We start from the raw sequence: 16,534 nt of genomic DNA on the forward strand, positions 1-16,534 counted from the left end.
CCTTTCATGGTGTAAGGAGATGAGAGATGAGTGGAATTTCTCCAGGATTACATACAGTACAGCAGGCTTCCCAGAATTCCACACACTAGGAAATGGATTTCTAGGAAATGGTGATTAGAACGAAGTGGCAGAAAGCCAGACGCGTAGGATCACCCATCCTCAACTCCTCCTCCTACACTCTTTCTACACTCTCTCTCTCTCTCTCTCTCTCTCTCTCTCTCTCTCTCTCTCTCTTTCTCTCTGTCTTTTCATCTTCTGCCATGTCTCTCTTAATATACTTTATAATTTAAGGACAGTATCTAATGCACCTTTCATGATATCATTGTATTAATATAGGGCAGTGGTGGCTCAGCGGTACTGACCAGAAGGTCAGGGGTTCAAGCCCCAGCACCACCAAGATGCCAATGTTGGGCCCTTGAGCAAGGCCCTTGACCCTATCTGCCCCAGGGGCACTGTATCATGGCTGACCCTGCACTCTGACCCCAGCTTAGCTGGGATATGTGAAAAAAGGTATTTCACTGTATATATGCTAAATGTATAATGTGTGACAATAATAAAGGCTTTCTTCTTAATACCATTTTATCATCTTAATTACATTGTTAAAAAGATTGTAGCTGTACAGATATAACACTTGAATGATAATGTCTGAACAGGACAATCAATAAGAGATTTCTCAAAAAAGCACCAGTATATTATCCACAAATTATTATCAATGTGAAAAAAGCAGCACATTTTTAGGCTATTTTATCTGTATTATATAATTTACTTTTAATTCTGATGCTTGTGAAATAAGTGCTGAACTGGTTTGAACCCTGGGGGTTTAACAAATAATACATTTTGTATAAACTCTGTTATTTAAATAAGAAAAATACTGTTCCTCATTTATCCTAATGAGTTGACGTGTCTTCATCTTCATTGATCTTACCTTTTTGAAAGAACTGCATTGCATCATTACAAAAAAATCTCAAAATATTTCTGTAAAATTAATCTGGGGATCTCTGTAAGGGCAAAATATATTGAGGCTACTATATTAGGATTAATACAGGTTATATTTTTTATTTAATTAATTAATATATTTCATAGGAGATTATAATCTCCATAATAATGTTCTGAAAATAATTTACAGATTTTTTTTTTTCTCTCATTTAAGGTTGCAGCAGCTTTTTCTGCCTGATATTTATTTTATTTTATTTTATTTTATTTTATTTATAGTAGGAAGTATGTTATAACATAAATTTAATTTTTTAAAAACTGTTGTTATGGTGTTATAAAACTGTGTCTCTTCTTGACTGTCTTTTTCACTCTCTGTTTACTCTCTCTTCAGCACTCTTCGTCACATGAGATTTATTGAGTCTAAATTAGTGTTGGAGAAGTAGGTTTGCTTGCCTTGCAATTTAGTCTCTCACTGATTACTGTCTTCACATGCTTTTTGCACTTTAATTTAGCAAGGCAGTGGGGATTAAATCTAAACATTGTACTGGATCTGACAGAAGGTTTGGAATATGCTCCAATAAATGTTGTGGCAATTACCTCATAAATTGTTTTATGTATTTTTATAGCAATTCTGAGAATGTTTGCAGAATGTTAAAGAGAGCCATAAAGAGTTTAACGGAATACCTTTGCACAGAACTTGACACCTGTTGTGATAGCCAGTGGGTGAATAAGTCTCTGCGTGAGCAGTGTAGGCTGTTGTGTTTTATGACCTCTCACACTTCACACACACACACACACACACACACACACACACACACACACACACACACACACACACACACACAGACGCATTTGTTTTTCTATCATGGTGGGGACTTTTCATTGACTTCTATTATTTTAATACTGAGCTAATGATATTATCTATCCACCTAACCCTTACAGACACCTTTTTGTATTTTTAGATTTTCATTAAGACTTTATTTAGTATGTTTATTTGTAGGTACTGTTGGCTTGTCCGAACAATGTAGGTGATTTCAGGTTTTATCCTTGTAGGAACATTTGGTAGACAAAACATGACCACAATCCAGAATAAAAAAATTGTGTTACGTATGTATGTGAATGTCTGTGTGTGTATACATGTGTGTCTATAGTTTTGACTCTAATAATCTTAGAAAATCTCCCAAAATAAATTATGTTTTAAATATGTATATTATCATCCCAAACAAAAATATATAGACATATATCAACATACTGTATATAATATAAAATTATAGTTCATATATGTGGGCACATATTTCCATTTCCACTGCAAGTTTATATGCCATATATACAATTTCTCAGTGGAAAAAAATAATGATTTGCAAAAAAAAAAACAAAAAACAAAAAACATTCTTTTAAGGTTATAGTAATTGTCATTAGATTGACTTAAACTAATTAAGTAATATAGTATGCCTTCATTTAGATAGGTAAGTAAACGTGCATGTGTGTGAATAATAATAATAATAATAATAATAATAATAATAATAATACACACACACACACACACACACACACAATCCTCCAAATGCAAAGACAGAACAACTCTTCCCTTGCTATCAGTTGTGGTGTTTGGTATTTATAGACTCATAAAAGATATTTACACACATTACATAATCATTTTCTATTTCATAAATATTTCCATATTTCTGTTCATTCCGGCACATAAATCTCATTCAGTCTCTGCAGCGACAGGGTGACAGCCTGGGGCGTTCTGTCTGAGAGTCAGATCTGTGAAGGAAGGGTCAGATGAGGATTCTGAGAAATCCCTGAATGCAGAGATAATGAGTATTAACCAAGCTTATTGGAAGCAGATGTCCTTTTCTCACAAGCCTCAGCAGGGTTAATTTCTGAGAGTTCAGGACTGCATCCTCCAATGATTGAGGGGAGCGAGCATTTATGTGTGTGATATGCGTTTCTTTGAATTATGCTAGAGTTCCTTGAAGTGCTTTCTAGCTGATTCATTTCTTTTGCTGACCTGACACAAGGGATCAGTCCTATTCACCCAAAAATGAAAATTCTGTAATCATTCAGTCACTCTCATGTCGTTCCAAACCCATTTGACATTCTTTATTCCATGTTATACAAAAGGATCTCCCAGAAGCTGAGTGTTCAGTCTCAGTCATCATTTACTTTCATTGTATGGAAAAAAATAACATTTATTTTTGTGCTCCACAAAAAACAAAAACAAAAATTATATATATATATATAAACAATATACAATGAAAGTAAATGTATAAAACTGTGTCGTGTAACTCACTCCTGTTTCTCCCCTTTTGGTTTGGGAGGCATCTGAGTGATGTAGAAGTGGCTATTACCTAATGCAAAGCGCTTCAGGCTTCCTAGAACATTAGAATGAATGGATAATGTGCTATTGATCCCTCCAGAAGCCCGGAACTCTGGAATGTGGCTCTTCTTGTTGTCATAGTGATAGCAATTTCCATACCTTTTTTTTTTTTGTCATTGTCTGATGAATTGTCTCTCCAGGCATGATCTGTAATTGTATGAGCATGTATCTTAGAGTGTGTATTTGTGCTCTATTATTTTGATCTATAGTGCTGCCTTTCAAGCATAATTATTGTAAATGAGTTCTTTGAATCAGTTCTTTTTTAAAAGGACTCTGGGATGTACATTATGCAACTCCAATAAAACAAAAAAGCAATATTTAAATACAGATGAACCAGTTCCACTGTTAGATTAAGAGAAGACATTTGGTTTTCTTAAAGGGATAGTGAAGAAAAAATAAAATAAAAAATAAAATAAATAAATTCTGTCATCATTTACTCACCCTCAGTTGCACCAAACCCATATATGACTTTCTTTCTTCTGTGGAACACAAAAAGAGATGTTACACAGTATATGAGTCACCATTTACTTTGGTTGTATAGAAAAAAATTAGTCTCTTTCTTTGGTGTCCACTGAAGATGGAAAGTAATTCTTGGTTTGGAACAACATGAGGATAAATCAATGATGACAGATTATTTTGTATTTTGTTTGGGTGAACTGCTCATTTAGTAGTAAATTATAATCCAAATAGGACTTTGAAATTATCTATGGTAAAATTTAGACTGACGGATTAATAATACAGCATGTGTGTACCATTAAATAACTGCGGTGATGACTTGCAGAACTAAGAAACTGCTTAATGTGTCATGTGGAAAGTACAGACCTCTTTCTAAAAGATTTTATTTTTTTACCTGTTTATAGGCTACTGTAAGTAAATATGATGTGCAATGCAGTAGCAGTATACTGGAATATCTCATCTAATATCAGATTAGGAAGAGAAAAATAGAATAACATAGGTTTACTATGGAAAGAAAATCCAATAAAAGATTTCCACTATCATAGAAAAAACACTATAGTGCAAAATAAAGCAAATTTGTCCTCTCTTGGTTTAACTCGTTGATAGATGTTTATTATTATTATTATTATTATTATTATTTTTAATTGTATGAATAATGAGTGAGTGTATAGCGCCACCTGCTGTTTAGATGCCACAGGAGAGGTCTGAGCAGTAAGTAGGATGAAAGATAAGATTTCTACAGAGTAATGTTTATTCTGGAGCTCATGCAATCTTTTTATAGGTGTAAACAGGGCAACAGCATTATTGCATAATTTTACATATACACAAAGTGGCCATTAAATAGGTAAAACACAATAAATATTGCATATCGGTAATTAAAGCTGTAAAATAATTGAAAATATACAAAAATAAGAATATTAAAGAAAATATTAAAAAATTAGATTCTGGCCTTTACAATTGCTTAAAAATACATAGATATTAAAACAATAGAATTATCTAGCAACCCATGATTTTCAAGGTTACCATATTCTTTTGCAGTTAGAAACTGAAAACAACTTATTTTCTGACTGCTCTTTCATTCTTGGCCAGATGGCTTCTGTGGACTGAGGCAGAACATATACTTTGTACTACTTTGTCCCATCCTGAAAACAAAAGAATTCCCCACCCTGACCTGAAATAGACAATGAAAAAAAAAATGTTTTCTTATCTGAACATTGTACGGTTGACTACGTTTTATATTTAACTTGTAATAGAGCAGTGATTATCAAATCAAATCATTAAATTTTCCACAGCCGTAATCCATTTAGGATCACGATTAAGGTTAGCATTAAGGAAAAAACATAAAAATCAGACTTACAGTGAGTGAGTCCAGTGTGATGATGGCTCCTGATACTTGTTTCATCTTACAGAGAATGGTACTGGACTCAATCCTTTCCAGAACACACTCATGTTCCTGATCTCCCTGTTGACCTATCACATTCACCTCACTCTTACTCAAATTCAACTCATCTGCCTTTTTCTGAAAGAGAGAGTGAGAGACGAGGAGGGGGTGGGAGGTGATAATCACAGATGAAATCTTTGGACAGATTAGCCAGCTCAAATTCTAACAACACAATCACTCATTACATTTTATGTGTATAATGGATATAAATATTATTTGTCCAAAGAAATACAGTTACTGTTTCCTTCAGTCATTGTTTTACAGAAGTCACTGTATACCTGAATTACCACCAGTAGATCATCGGACACCTGTAAGGTGGTGAATCCAGTGATCTCTGGATCAGGCAGGTAGGAGAAATTATCAACACATTCAACAGCATAGTTCTCAAATTTCAAAGATAATCTAAACACAGCACTGCTGTCATTATGGTGGGAGAGAAACCACACATCCTGAGAAAGAGAGAGAGAATGAAAAATATGACTTTGAGACATTTAGTGCGTTCAAAAGTCCACTTGTGACAAGTTGAATTAAAAAATGAACATACATTTCAGAATTGCTTTTTAAAAATTCTTTAATTGGTGCATCCCCATTTTTAATGACAGCTTGCACTCGAGCTGGCATGGACTCCACAAGTCTGTGCAAAACCTGATGATCCATCCAGAATTATTTGAGAATGTTAGAAAGAGCATCTTATGTGCTTTAATGGATGCAACGAAATCTTATCTTTTGTACAAAGGAGTTAACATGGTCAGTATCACAAATATGCTTATTTGATTAGTGACCTAGAAATAGTGCAGATTGTTAACAATTTTGTATTTATTTTTATCAAAATCCAAACAATTTTTGTTTATTTACAGGTTTGAAATAGATTTTGAGTCCCAGATTATTGAACGGCCCTGTATATATACAGTATAATGTAAGCTATTAATACCAAAACTGATGTTTTTTATAATAAAATATTACTACAACCACTGAAGTGCTTTAAGAAATAATAGAAGCAAACAAATTATTAATTATATCTGTCAGATGAGAACTCATGTGGTCTGTTTGAAGACTCCACTTATACAGTATATAGCAGATGTCAGTAGACTGATAAACTGCTGAGCTGCTGCATTGGTTCCATTCAAAGGATTAAGCTCAGTTTAATGTAATACGTAATAATGACATTACCCCTGAGCTTGTGTCATGTTGTATTTTAAGCTCTTTCCTGGAGGGATGGAGAATAATTGATTCCACCAATTCCATATTTGTCCCCTGCACATGAATCTTCCTTCCACCACTGAAACACAAGTTTAGCCAGTCACAACTAGAATAAGGTGGACAGCAATACATGCTACAATGCAATTTTAAAGAGCAGCTTTAAAGTTTTAAAAGTGTTAAGTTCACAAACAAACACACATGCACACTTTTATTGTTCTATCATATTGGGCACTTTCTACTGACTTCCATTGTTTTTATATTAAGCTAATGCATTTTTAATCATTTTCAGCAAATTATAGCTACAGTATGTATGTACACACACACACACACACACACACACACAACACAGAGTAATAGACTTTCCTGCTAGCATGAAGCAGTCTGTCTTTACCAAATATCCAGTTGTTCAATTAGAATTTTGTGAATTATGCCTCCACCTCATGTCAGATAACTGGAGCTCTTAACTATGTCAGAGGAAATGCAGAAAATGATCCGGACATGGCTCTGAGTTCTGCTTTCATTTCTTGCCACCTGTGTTGCAACATGTACTGTAGGTGTTTTTGGTCTATTTCCTCTGTTATAACAGTAACTCTGTTTGATTTCATTAGTCAGCAAATTTAATGATTGCATAAAGAAAGTTCTAATACAGTCTTTGTACCAACAACTTTACTGTGACTTTCTATATGGAAGAGCTCAGAAGAACATCAGATGTGAAGTAAAGGACATCTGAGCTGACAGCAGGTGGAAGCTAATCTCATAATAGTCTACAATGGTCTTGTGTGCCATACCTGTTCCAGGTGACTTTGGGCTGTATTCCTGTGCAGCTGGGCTGGGAACTATAAGTGATGATGCTGTTACCATGACAACGGCCATCAGGAGTTACAGCACACACTTTCACTGTTTCTTTAGTTTCACTAGGAGGAACGTTGAACCTTAGAGTGTCACTGGAGCGTTCAAACACTGGAGCCCTGAAGGGACACATTCATGCACAGATATACAGTATATGTTTATATAGTACCAGTATATACATTATACATACTGTACACAGATGGCAAAGACACACACACACAAAGCCTTACTCTTTTGGAATGCATTCCAGATCCCCTTGAATATGGATTTTGGTGACAGATTCCAGGTTACTTCCTCTTAGTAAAACTCTGTTTCTGCCATGAAAAGAAACCTTGTTGGGTTCTAGAGAGATAATCTCTGGCTCCTATTGGAGACAAATGGTGTGCTTAATTGTTGATCAAACATTTCATTAAATGGCACACAGAGCAATTGTGTTATAAGAACTTGCTTAAAGTCTTCATTCACTCATAATTCTGAAATGAGACAGCCAAGTTTTGCCCTCAAAGAATCATATTGTGTTTACATGTAGAGACGATGAAACAGCTTTTTCATCAATAAAATAAATACTTTATTGAGTCTCTGACATATAAACCCCAAAGACATTTATAAAGTATGCGCATTATGCAATATTATTGTGACAGAACGTTTGTTGAAGATATGATATACAAGAAAACATCTGAAAATTTTAGGAGAAAGTTGTTCCTCAAAAGTGAAACAAAATCCTCAGACTCTTTCAAAGTGCTATTCATTTGAAAAGGAAACACTCTGTAAATAAAGTCCATATTCTGTTATGTGGGGCATATATACACTATGAAACTCACTTTATAGTCCATCCCAGAGTGTAAATCTTTACATGCATCCTAAAGAGTGAAAGAGAGATAACTTTAAATGCTTCATTTTTCAGCCAATACATTGACATGTCAGCTGTTATCAGTACTGCATTAATATCATATTGACTCTTTATAACAGTTTCTAGATGTTTTGTAACAAAGTACAAAAAATTAAGATAAATAATCAAGTAGTAACTTCATATAATCATCCATGTTGAAAAGAAAATTTTACATGTCTTACCTGTACTTGTAACTGTGGTCCAGGTTCATGTGTCCAGTCACATTGCTGGATAGAAGAGGACCAGTGACACCCAGCTGAGATGCACTGCACACACCTGCATTAATTCAGTGTTACAATGTGACTGAAATAATCTCTCAAATAAGAACTCAATATAGTCTTTTAAATGATTTTAGGTTCATGATGTGCATTTTCTCACTGTGTATAAGAAACATTTGATGAATTTTCTGTGATACTGGAGCAGTTCCTCAGCGTCAACATCTCTGTGATCTTCTGATCTCCAATAGTTACTGCTGCTGAGACTGTTAAACCTGAATAGATTAACAATTTTTTTTGCAATAATACAAAATAGGTTTTTCAAACTATGTCAGTCTGGAGGGGAAAAAAAGCCAGAAAAGTTTTTCTGTCACGCAGAGTTGCTTTGATCTTTTTAGATTATCTGTAGCTTGTCAGGTACATAATAACAATTTTCTCTTAAATATTCTTAATATTTAATAATATAGAATATTCTCTGCAAAGATTTAAACAGTACTTAAGATAAAAGAAAGAGTGTTGAAGTGAGAGGAAGTAACACTAAAATGTGTATTCATGCAAGACTGCTCTGTGGTTTCTCAAATAAGACAACATTTCCTGACACAGAGTACAAACACAACAACGATGTTGATCTATCTATCTATCTTTATTTGCTGTATTTATTTGCAACACAGAGTTTGTCTTCACTTCCTCAATATAATATACAACTATATGAATTTACTGAATTATAGAAGATAGGCTTAGCTCCACTGATGGAAAACCAACCTCTGGTAGACAGCAGCTGGTCAGAAAAGCTACAAGAACAGTTTGGGAAAACTGCAGCGGGATCAGACCTGTCACACACATTCACACTTCCTGCGGTGAAGGCACATGAGAAGATGAGACTTCCAGTGCTTTTCAGACTCAAGGCAAGATGTAGAGAAATCTGTGTAAGAGTGGACATTGGTTGGTGAAGAGTAATCTTGGAAATATTGTCAAAATCATGAAGGTTTCCAAGCCAATACTTCTAAAAATGATATTTACATTTCTAGAAGATTTCTCTGCCACCTGAAAATAAAGTAGTTGTCTCTGAAAAGAGTCATTTGGGATGGACACCCATGAAAATTCTGAGCATTCATCTTTGGTAGAACATCTAGATGAAAACACAAAAAAACAGCATCAACTAATAAATCAGTCAGAGCTATTTAGAGCCAATGAGCTAGTCCAGACCAGAACTGCTTGCACTGCTCATTGTGTCTCTATGTATTAATGAATCTAGATGCAATGAAGTGGAAGCCTGACCTGTGTGAGTTCACACACCAGCCACAGAGAGGATCCAGAGAAGCTCTGCAGTCTTTGAGAGTGTTGTATTTAACACACTGAGCCACAGACACTCTTCTGATCTACATGTTATCCATAAACAGACAGAACCAAATATCATGATTCATCTGTCACAGGACCAGTAAAACATTTGATATACACTCTAAATTAGCAATGTCTGTGTTCTGGCATAAAAAAATGTGTCATCCTTTAACAAACTGAAGCACTAATACATTTCAGATGGAATTACTCAAGTAAATATATTGTATAACAAAACTGGCTATAGTTGCATAATGCTTAGGCTACATATGGTGATATTTTATCTTCGGTTTTAAAACTCACCTGATTCTTCAAAGCTATGTAGACATGTTTGGAATCTACTGGATCAAAGTGCATTCTGGGAAACACTGATCGTTCATCATCAGATTTGTATAGCACCATTGGACAGCTTGCTTTGAATGTCTCACCCAACACAAGCTAGAAATACAAACAGCATTATGATCCAATAGTTTGAATATTATGAATGACGACTGTGGTATTTTAAATTCAATGCTAAACATGGAACGGTTTAGGGCAGAGAGAGTGATGATGCAATAACATAACCTGCTTATGATATGTTAGTTTCTGAAGGGAGGAAGTATTTACAATAAAGAAAGCATATACACATTGTTTTTTAATCATAGTGGGGACTTTTCAACTTCTATTTTATTTAATCCCGAGCTAATGACATTTTCTATCCCTATCCCTAACACAAAACTTTCTGCTTTTTAACAATGTCATTAAGAGATTATTTAGTATGTTTATTAAGGCTGGTCTCCACAAGATGATTTCATGATTTGCTATCCTTGTGGGAACCACTGGAGATAGGAGAGAGAGATGATGATGCAGACCTTTATCAGCTGGCCATCTTTGGTTCCTATAAACAGCACAATCCAGGATTCAGATCTAACTGCTGCTACTGATGTCATCCAGCTGTACTTGAAAACCACAGCACGCGGCTGAAGTTTAACACCACTCTGCAAAGCAAAAAATAAACTAAGCTAAGATGGCTTTATTGAATCCTTAAAATTACAATAGTTTAATGAACTGCATATTTTTTTATTTATTTATTTATTTTAATCTAATTGCATTTAATTTATTTCATAATTTGTCTAATTAGCTGTACTCGGTTTACAAATTTCATATAGATACAATACCCTCTCAATTTGTTCACCAACCTCATAAAGACACATCTCACTGTTGTGGCAGAAACCCTTCACTTTTCCTTCAACATGACTGATGTCGTATAAAGCCAGCGCTGTGTTCTCTGGATCACGTTCATTTTGCGCACTGAAGACACCTGCCCAGATAACGGACTTGCCTGAAGGAATAATGGTGGAGGCGAGAAGAACTGGACGAACTTTATCATCACAGCATTCAATAGTTGCACCTTTGAGGTCCTTGAAAATATCTGTTTTTCTTCCTATAGAGTTTTTCAGCCTCAACACATGAACTTTCCTCTCGGTCTCAGTCTCTGTGTTGAGAAACAAGTACGAGAGATTGCGCGAAGATACCTGGAAGCCGTCAACAAACTCAACATGCGTTCTGGTGGTCTTAATGAAGGAGTCTGATAATTCATCTATTTGGGAGAAAATGCCACCTTTGCCAGAGTTCAAAGTGTCCCTCAAGGTAGCAATAGAATTTCTTTTCTTTCTCGCAATCAAAAGGTAAGTTCCCATCGGGTTAACCTGAGGATTAATATCAACTATGAATGCTACAGATGTCTCATTCCGCTGAGGACCAACCGATACACCTTCCCAGTAAATACGGTTTGTGATATTTATATCAAGAACTTCACAATATTCGCTGTTAGATGTTCCACACGTAATCAAAGTACCGTTCGCGTCAAAGGGCACCAGAATGGTCACTGTATTGGGGTGTGTGGCATTAGTGATGTCTTTACTCTTCTCCACAAACAGATCGTGTCTCATCTGATGAAGTCGACGGTCGGTAAGAACGTACAACTTACGGTTTCCAACCACAAAGTCCTTGACGTCTCCATCAAAGTCGTGCGCATCTTGGCAGATGCAATATTTTAAAAGTACAAGTATTCCAAATAGGTATCCTCTCATCTTGTATATCTGAGTAACCCCACAAAGCAGCTGAATTGATGGGTCACCGACACAGCGCTGCACACATGAACTCAGATGCGTCCACAGGCTCAGAAAAGCTGCGCGCTGAGATGCGAGATCTACACTGGAAACGTCAAAGTAAATATTCTAAAGGAAATGCAGAAAGCACCGAGTCCAATCAGCTATATATATATATATATATATATATAATTTAAAAAAAAGCTCCGGAAATCCGGTATGAACTTCAACTTATTATACCCTATAAATAGGGCCATGGCCATAACCAGCTATGAGGTCTTCGAGGTCTGGACCTCGGTACATTTGTCATATTCAAAAATAAATTTTAATACTATACAGACAGAAAATAGAGTATTTCATAGAGAAAGCATATAATTATATTTTAATTCTCAATTAACAATAAAACAGCATAAAAACCTTCTCAATTCATCCAATTTCTGTTCACAAATCTTTAAAAAAAATTACATTAATAGCTTTATTTCAACAATGCATTAACATTACAACAATAAGGTAAACATACAGTTGCATAAGAACACAGTGGCACAAATATAAAAATGCATTATCAGCTTGGTCAAATTTAAATCTGCAACCAGCTGGTGAAGATAGTGGAGCATCAAACAGCTAAAAAGACAGATATACATAAAAGATTATTAAGGTAGGTTTGACAACTTTCTTCTTCATACAAACTCACATAACAAATGTTGTGGTTCCAGTACTGCTTAGCATGACAAATAACCACGCACCAGTCTTATTGAAGGGGATTCTGTTCCTGGGAGTTTGTAGACAACGGTCTGTAGAAACTCCCACACTGTTGCGCACTGCTTTGGGAAATGAATGTCCAAAATATAAAAAAGTTTAAAGCATGTGTCCACAGCATCAAGGAGAGTGTTTTGCCGTAGTGCCTGTCTGCCAACAACAACAAAGGCTTGATGGCACTGACTGTTGTCTCTGAGGCCAAGGACAAAGGGGAAGGGTTTAGCGATCTCAGCCCAGTATTCAACCATGTTGGTCCCAACCTGTTAAAAACAGAAGAAAAACTTAGTATGCATGAGAAGAACAGACACTATACATGCATCATGCAGCATTATTATACAATATCAATCATCAACATTATTTTATATATCATGCAGCTAACTCAAATGACCTTCTACTTTAATATGCATAAACATAGTCTTTTAAGTCATGAAATTAGTAATGTCATGACGTCCAGGACCAGATAGTCATTTCATCACCTTGTCCGTCATTCCATATATTCCCGTCTCTTCATGCCATTAACTCTGTCCCTCTGTCATTTCAGATCATGCCACTCTCCCCTACAGCCGCGGGCCATGCATTTTAAGTCTAGGCCTTCAATGTGATTCATACCATTAAGAAAACACAGTTTCACAATGAATAAGACGCAGTATGCCTTTGGGCATCATACATTGCGTGGCAGTCAAGTAGTAATACCAACTGACATTTTAAAAACATGTCGAAATCAGAGTTGAGAATTTCTGCACGAGCCTACAAATTGTAATTCTGCCTTAAAGATTCATCCACTTTTCCTAGTAGGAAGTTGTAAAATCCGACTTTCCGAGTTGAATAGAACGCAGCACTACTTTTCAAAACTTGATCCGACACTGAATGCTCAAGCAGCCAAATTTACACTTAGAAAACTCCTGATGTTGCTATAACAATGCAAAATCACTTACCAATTTACTTGAGGTGAAAATCAGTCCTCCTTTCCTGTTTAATAAATTAAGCAATCACATGGTCATGCAGAACATCTCGTGTTTTTAAATCCATAAGGATCTCTTTCTTAATGGCGATACCAGCAGTGATAACGATCTCGCGCTCTTCGCTTTCAAATTACGTACATCACTTAAAGCGTGATTGCATCACTCAAGGCCAGCTAGAAGGCCTCGACCGGGACATATCCTAAAGATCACACCCACCAAGAATAAATAAATCAATCTGATTGGCTGATGAATCTGACAATCTGACTTTAGTTGCTCATTCATTTGCATTGTTGAGGGATTCTGTGGAAATTCTGAAGGCCTGAGGGGGTGGAGCTCAGACTCACACTTTGCTTGTAAGCATTGAGGAATAAATTCTGACTGGATAAACTTTTCGTTTTTCTCTATTTGTCTGTAGATTAATTAAGAGTGGAAAGCAATTAAAAATACATAGGCAAAAAGATGATTGAGAGTGAAAGGATGAAAAATATTTATTTATTTGGCATGTTAGGCCAGCAGAGAAGGTTTTGCCGGCCCTGAGAATTCGCCACTGATATATATATATATATATATATATATATATATATATATATATATATATATATATATATATATATATATACACACACACACACACACACACACCGGCCCATTCCTTTTGTTCTCTTCCAGATCGTCAAATAAACTTTGCCTTAACAAATAAAAGTCTTTGCCTTCCAGTGTTCCACCTTTGTTCCCGTTTTCCTGGTTTTGACCTTGCCTGTTCCTGATTCCTGTCTGCCTGTTCCTTGCCTGAATTGTTCGCCTTCGCTGACTGAACACCTGTTGACGATCTATAGTAATGTACTTTCTTTGATCCTACCTGCCTGTCTCCGAGTATTGCTTTTGAGTCCCATTCTGATTCTGAGCTGTGACAAGTAAAGCATTTGACACTTTGCACAAGGTAGTTTGAGATGAGTATTGATGCATTTAGCCATTTTTAGGTTGCTGTTAGTATGGTTTGCAAAGTGATGTGTGCAGTACTACATTACTTACATGCTTGAATTCAATGAAAGACTTCACATTTTCTTCCAAACTTGGTTTGAACATTTTCTTCCCACTTTTTAGACAGGGGTTAGCAAGATCACAGGAAGCAGTCTGAGTGCAATATCACCTTGGGCTTCAGTATGGATTAATATTTTGTATCATTTAGTAATTTTATTGTCATTATACTAAGCAACAACTATCAGCTCTTGTATTCCCAACTGTACCTGGAGGCAAATTGTCTATGTTGGAGAGAAGCTCCTGAGCCTTCCTCTCCTGGCTGGCGAAGCGCAGGATTTTGTCTTTAAAACTCAAGGTCCACATTTCAAATAGCCTCTCTGCATGGTCGGGGAACAACACTGAGAAGTCTTGTGAAATCTGAAAATTACAAATAAGTAGTGCATTAACTTCAAGTAAAAACTTCAAAGGCAATCCCATGTCTTCAGCCTGTATTGAAAGTGTGTTTAACCCATTGCATACGTAGCTGTGCAGCTACACAAATAGAAGAGGCAGGTTTCTATTGCCCTACACTTATGATGATGTCATAATTTGCATTGTGCGATGATGTCATGAGTGTGTTTACATTCCGTGGATTGTAGTTATGGAGGACAGGTTGAAATGCTGTGCACTGTAGCAAAGTGAATAAAAACACAGACAATGCCACATGTGTAACTGTTTTGCTGTGTAATGGGCGTAACACTGACAACCAGAAGGGATTTGGACTTTCTGAACAAAGATGCACAGATTTGGACCTACCATGCCTGGAGTATCAAGGAGTCGAGGGAATTCACGAGTTATCTCCTCAATAGATTTAGTCCCGTTATCCCTTATCCACTTAGCCCTGTGGATGGCTGTTTCCTTCATGTTCTCAGCAACTTGGTTAGCTGGCCACATATTGTTTTGGGGCCATTCTGCAAGTTGTACTGCCCTGTCAGATGAAATACCTGGCTCTACAAGTAAAACAAAACATTTTCAACAGATTTTCAAACGAGCATTTTAAACAAGCTATTATTAAACTGTATTTACAGATCACCCATACACAGTGGTGGAAAAAGTATTCAGATTCTTTACTTAAGTAAAAGTACTAATAGAGTAACTCCATTATAAGAAAAAGTCCTGCATTAAAAATCCTACTCATGTACACAAGTATTAGCAACAAAATGTATTTAAAGTATTAAAGTAAAAGTCCCTCTGAGTCCCTCTGATTCTAGATGACATCATTAGATTATTAATACTGAAGCATCAGTGTGTAAGCAGCATGTTACTGTTGTAGCTGCTGAAGGTGGAGCTAGTTTGAACTAGTTTATATACATTATATACATGGACACCAGACAAATCTGAGAGTTTGTGAGATGATTAATGGGAGAGGAAAGAAGAAAAAACAAAGTTCTGATACACAAATCTTTCAGTTTTCAGTTTTTGGACTTTTTCTCTAATCTTTGATTTTTGGTGAGATATTGGATCATTTAAACATTTATTGAAATGAAACCATGTGACAAGTTTAGAGGGAAAAATCACTATTTGGTGGAGCTGTTAACAACTTATAGACATCTGAAATGCGACCATGACTACACACTGCTTTTTGTAAGACAACAGAAGCCAAAAAGGTTGGAAACCACTGGATTAATCTTTAATAATGTGTTGTATTTTAAAAGCTTTTTATATTATCCATTGTGGAAAATTTTCATCTTAAAAGTAACTAGTAACTAAAGCTGTCAACTAAATGTAGTGGAGGAAGTACAATATTGTCTCAGTGAGAGCCAACGTCATAAAACTCTCACACAGGATCTGTGAGAGCCAATGTCATAAAACTCTCATACAGAAGAGCATCTCCACCTGAGACAACACACCCTAATTTTTAAGGACCATAAAACACAAATCTCACATCTGCCCTCTCTCTCTCACCTCAGGTCACTTTAAGGACACCAAAAACTAAGTTATGACTTATCCTGTTCTGTAATATAAAAGGTTTTCTGATCATACATGTTTAGTATCATACAAGAGG

At 35.8% G+C, this 16,534-nt stretch overlaps 1 protein-coding gene across 2 annotated transcripts; it reads right to left on the bottom strand.

Annotated features, from left to right (window-relative positions):
- Positions 1-2,132: 2,132 nt before the first annotated feature.
- On the bottom strand, positions 2,133-11,904 carry LOC127435391 (plexin-C1-like). Of its 2 annotated transcripts, XM_051688835.1 has the most exons (16): positions 10,880-11,904; positions 10,553-10,678; positions 10,005-10,139; positions 9,645-9,745; positions 9,387-9,495; positions 9,129-9,288; positions 8,530-8,641; positions 8,334-8,427; positions 8,084-8,122; positions 7,493-7,626; positions 7,202-7,381; positions 6,384-6,492; positions 5,492-5,662; positions 5,130-5,291; positions 3,758-3,795; positions 2,133-3,463 (listed from the first exon to the last, which is right to left on the bottom strand). In XM_051688835.1, the coding sequence occupies exons 1-15, from the start codon at positions 11,771-11,773 to the stop codon at positions 3,760-3,762; spliced, it is 2,562 nt and encodes an 853-aa protein (XP_051544795.1). In that variant the 5' UTR covers positions 11,774-11,904; the 3' UTR covers positions 2,133-3,463; positions 3,758-3,759. The 2 variants fall into 2 exon arrangements, with proteins under 2 accessions (XP_051544795.1, XP_051544794.1); XM_051688834.1 differs by lacking the exons at positions 2,133-3,463; positions 3,758-3,795 and adding an exon at positions 3,811-4,943 and having other exon boundaries at positions 10,880-11,903.
- Positions 11,905-16,534: the final 4,630 nt, after the last annotated feature.

This window comes from Myxocyprinus asiaticus, chromosome 45, assembly GCF_019703515.2.
Source record: "Myxocyprinus asiaticus isolate MX2 ecotype Aquarium Trade chromosome 45, UBuf_Myxa_2, whole genome shotgun sequence".
Taxonomy (NCBI): domain Eukaryota; kingdom Metazoa; phylum Chordata; class Actinopteri; order Cypriniformes; family Catostomidae; genus Myxocyprinus; species Myxocyprinus asiaticus.